General features: G+C 36.9%; 1 protein-coding gene across 1 annotated transcript; it reads right to left on the reverse strand.

Moving 5' to 3' along the window:
- Positions 1–1,857: 1,857 nt before the first annotated feature.
- LOC123669022 (3-oxoacyl-[acyl-carrier-protein] reductase FabG-like) lies at positions 1,858–2,732 on the reverse strand. Its single transcript, XM_045602693.1, has one exon. It carries the CDS (start codon positions 2,691–2,693, stop codon positions 1,947–1,949), a length of 747 nt encoding a protein of 248 aa, XP_045458649.1. The 5' UTR covers positions 2,694–2,732; the 3' UTR covers positions 1,858–1,946.
- Positions 2,733–3,730: the final 998 nt, after the last annotated feature.

The following is a 3,730-nucleotide window of genomic DNA, read 5'->3' on the forward strand; positions in this document are numbered from 1 at the left end:
AATGAAATGTTTCATGTTTCACATAAATTAAAAACGTAAAATCCGCAATGTTATAATTAATTGTGTTTGCTCGCAAACTAAAAAACCGACTTCAATTAAATCGACAAGTAAATACAACGTAAGAAGATGAAAAAAATTAACAAATAACTACGATTTTCGAACGTTTCCCTCGATTTCTCTGGGATTCCATCATCAGATGCTGGTATAACTATACCTGAACGGCTTATTATTTTCTCGAATAATAAAAGTAAATTTAGTTTAAAATATTTTTAGCGTCAATCTCACGGAGAGGGTTCAAAGCACATCTTACTACATATCACCTAAGGGGAGGGGGTCCAAACTGATTCCCAGGAGCTCTGGTCACCTTACACGCCAACAGGAACACAACACTACTTGAAAACAGTTTTGTTTAGCCGTGATCTTCTGTAAGGTCGAGGTACTTACTACCAGACGGGCTGCTCCATATTTTGAGCAGGAAATTTCCTGGTGTGCCCTACCTCATTTGTTTTATTATCTCACGTAATTAATGGTTTCTAGACAGATTTTAGAGAATTTAGCTTTGTTGTAGGAAATTTGTTTGTATTTTATAAATAAGAACAAAACAATTTGATGAGAAGATGGCGCGCCGGCATCAAGTTATACTCGTGACACGTTGCTCGAATGTTATTAATCTCATTCCGTGTCCGTGTAGGGCCCTCGGAAGGTCAAGACTATAAACTGGTTTGGCACTCAGGTGTATATAATTAATCGTCTAGATTCGTTTTACACGTCCAAAAGGAATCCTCAAGGTTGTCCATCCACTAAAATTATTGATTTAAAAAAACCTATAATTTTTATTTGTAAATTGACGAAATATAAGATCTTTTACAATTTATAAAGGATTTTGTACTCAGTATGCAAAATCTCTAAGCCCATTTTTGTGCAAATACTCTGCAATATCCATTAATAGAATATATAGATACATATTTTTTTCTAAACAAGTACTTCGTTGACTACTTTATTTATATACGTATGGTTTTGAAATAGTAATCCGTTACATGATATACAGATAATATGTATATCAAACACTTTGGATATCAATTTATAATTACGAGTATGTCCGCGTGGAATGGTGCCTAGAATGCTGGGAGTATTTCCCCGTTAAATCGCTATGCCGATTCTCTCGGCAAAAATGCACCAGCCATAAGGCGAAAAGTTATCTATTTAAAAAAAAAATAGCACTGCTACTCCAAGGTCCAAGTGTTTCGATTGCAAACGGCATAAAGATGTAATTTGAAATTAGTGAAGAATATTTGTACATTAGTCGTTGCAGGAGGAATTCCCACCCGGAGACAGACAGTAGTTCCAAAACTTTCATTGCCTAAAAGTGTACCAAGGTTTTTTGACAGCATTGCGTGTAACCAATGACCTGACTCTTTATTTGACACAGCTAGAAGTCTGGCATGGTTTTTGTCACTTGTAAGATTTAGAGTCAAAATATGAGTATTGTGAACTATTGGCATATCCAAAGTTTTTATTTTGTAGCATCCTTCGGGATATCGCTATTAGGACACCTTGTTTTCCAGTTTTCTATTGCATCTATAGCATCTGTAATTTGGACTGATTGGATTTTAAGATGTCAGAACATAGATCCTTGATACTATGCACACAAGCAAGAAATGCAGGTAGAGCGACACTAGAAATTTTTCTCACGCCGATGCCACCATCTCTGGTAAAGTAGTTGGGTCCACGAATTTTCATTAAGAGATAAATTTAGATTTTTTTATCTGTCATAGTAGAAAAAAGAAACAGTGAAAAGTTTATAAAATCCTGCAGCCGCAGATTTATAATAATAAATACTAATTGGAAATAAAATAGTTTTTACTAGCTTCTATTTATTCTAATACTCTTACAAATTAAACATTTTTTTTTAAATAAAACTTATTGTACTAATATTACGATCGGTTTTAATGTTTAATGGTCATGCCGTTGTCGTTGAGGTAGTTAGATCCCGTGATTCCTCTAGCCTTGTCGCTCGCGAGGTACAAGATCAAGTCTGCCATTTCCTCCGGCTCCGAGACTCTGTTGAGAAGGGTCATGGGACGAATATCGTTGAAATCGATTGGTGATTTAGCGTTTTCAAAGAAGTCAGTCCTCACTGGTCCGGGGCTGACCGTATTTACTCTCACACCGTGAACTCCCAACTCCGCCGCAGCGCAGACGGTGAAATGGTTCATGCCTGCTTTTGAAACGTAGTAAGCCGCCAATCCTGGACCGATCGGTGCAATTATTCCTGCATTGCTCGATATGTTCACAATGTTACCCTTAGTCTTGATCAGGTACGGCGCAGCTAGGGACGTTAAATGAACGCAAGAGCGAAGGTTGATACTCATGACGGCGTCGTACGACGACATCATATCATCGGCAAGTAGTCCCCCGTTGTTTATCGTGACGCCCACGTTGTTGACCAAGACGTCGATTTGTCCAAACTTCTTGACGGTTTCGTTAATGATTCGTTTCGCATCATCGTCCTTAGAGACGTCCGCGCGAATCACGAGCGGCGAGTTGCAGCGCGCGGCCACGGCAGAGAGCTTCTTCTCGTTGCGTCCGACCATCACGACGCGAGCTCCCTCGTCGCTGAACAACTTCGCCGCGGCGGCCCCGATGCCGGAGCTTGCTCCGGTTACTAAAGCAACTTTGTTCTTGAAACTCATCGTGATGTTGTTGCTACAATTGCTCAAGTGAAACTAACGCTTGTAATATTAAGCAGATCTTTTTATAAGCAACCAAAGCGCGCTAAACCATTATCTTTATCCACTAAGCACTTATCTAATATCTACTGTTATCCGGTCCTGATTTGTTGACAGCTTTATTATTTTTAACCGACTTCAAATAGGAGGAGGTTACTCAATTCGACCCTATAATGGTTTACCATTATCATTATGCACTAAACATTTATCTAAATGTTATTCGTTATGATTTTTTGACAGCTTTAGTATCTATCTATAATATAAAAATGAGTCGCTGAATGTGTTGCTAAGCGCAAAACTCGAGAACGGTTGGACCGATTTCGCTAATTCTTTTTTTAAAATATTCCTTGAAGTACGAGGATGGTTCTTACGGAGAGAAAAATTCTAAAAAAAAAATAATTTAAATTTCCTGAAAAAGTCTAAAAACAACACTTTTCTATACTCCCATACAAAAGATTTGTGATAATACTTAAAAGTCAATTTGAACTTTAATAACATACGATAAAGTTTGTGTTAGGCGATACGAAGTTCGCCGGGTCAGCTAGTAAATCTATACAAATAAAAAAAATAAAGTGTCCGTTTTTAATATTAAAATAACCACTTTTAGCTAAATTCGTATGCATGTATACCTACACAGTACATACCAAAATAACATTTCTTATAATTTTTGTCTGTCTATCCACCTATCTGTTTTTTCCGGCTAATCTCTGAAACGACTGGACTAATATTGACAGGCAGATAGCTTATGTAATAAGGAGTAACTTAGGCTATTTTTTTTATTTTATTTTTATTTTATAACTCTGCAGACTGAACAATAATTATTTTGTTAATTTCCACGCGCACGTAGGCGCATATGTTGCATAATGTGTCGCAATATTCCGTACGAGTTTTATTTGGTTATCTGTACTAAAAATAAAAGTGTAACAAGTTCAATTACGTTTTTTTAGAGTATACATTTTGGTTTTCATTGTCTTTCCCAGACACACTCAGTAACATTTTAA

This window comes from Melitaea cinxia, chromosome Z, assembly GCF_905220565.1.
Source record: "Melitaea cinxia chromosome Z, ilMelCinx1.1, whole genome shotgun sequence".
Lineage (NCBI taxonomy): Eukaryota > Metazoa > Arthropoda > Insecta > Lepidoptera > Nymphalidae > Melitaea > Melitaea cinxia.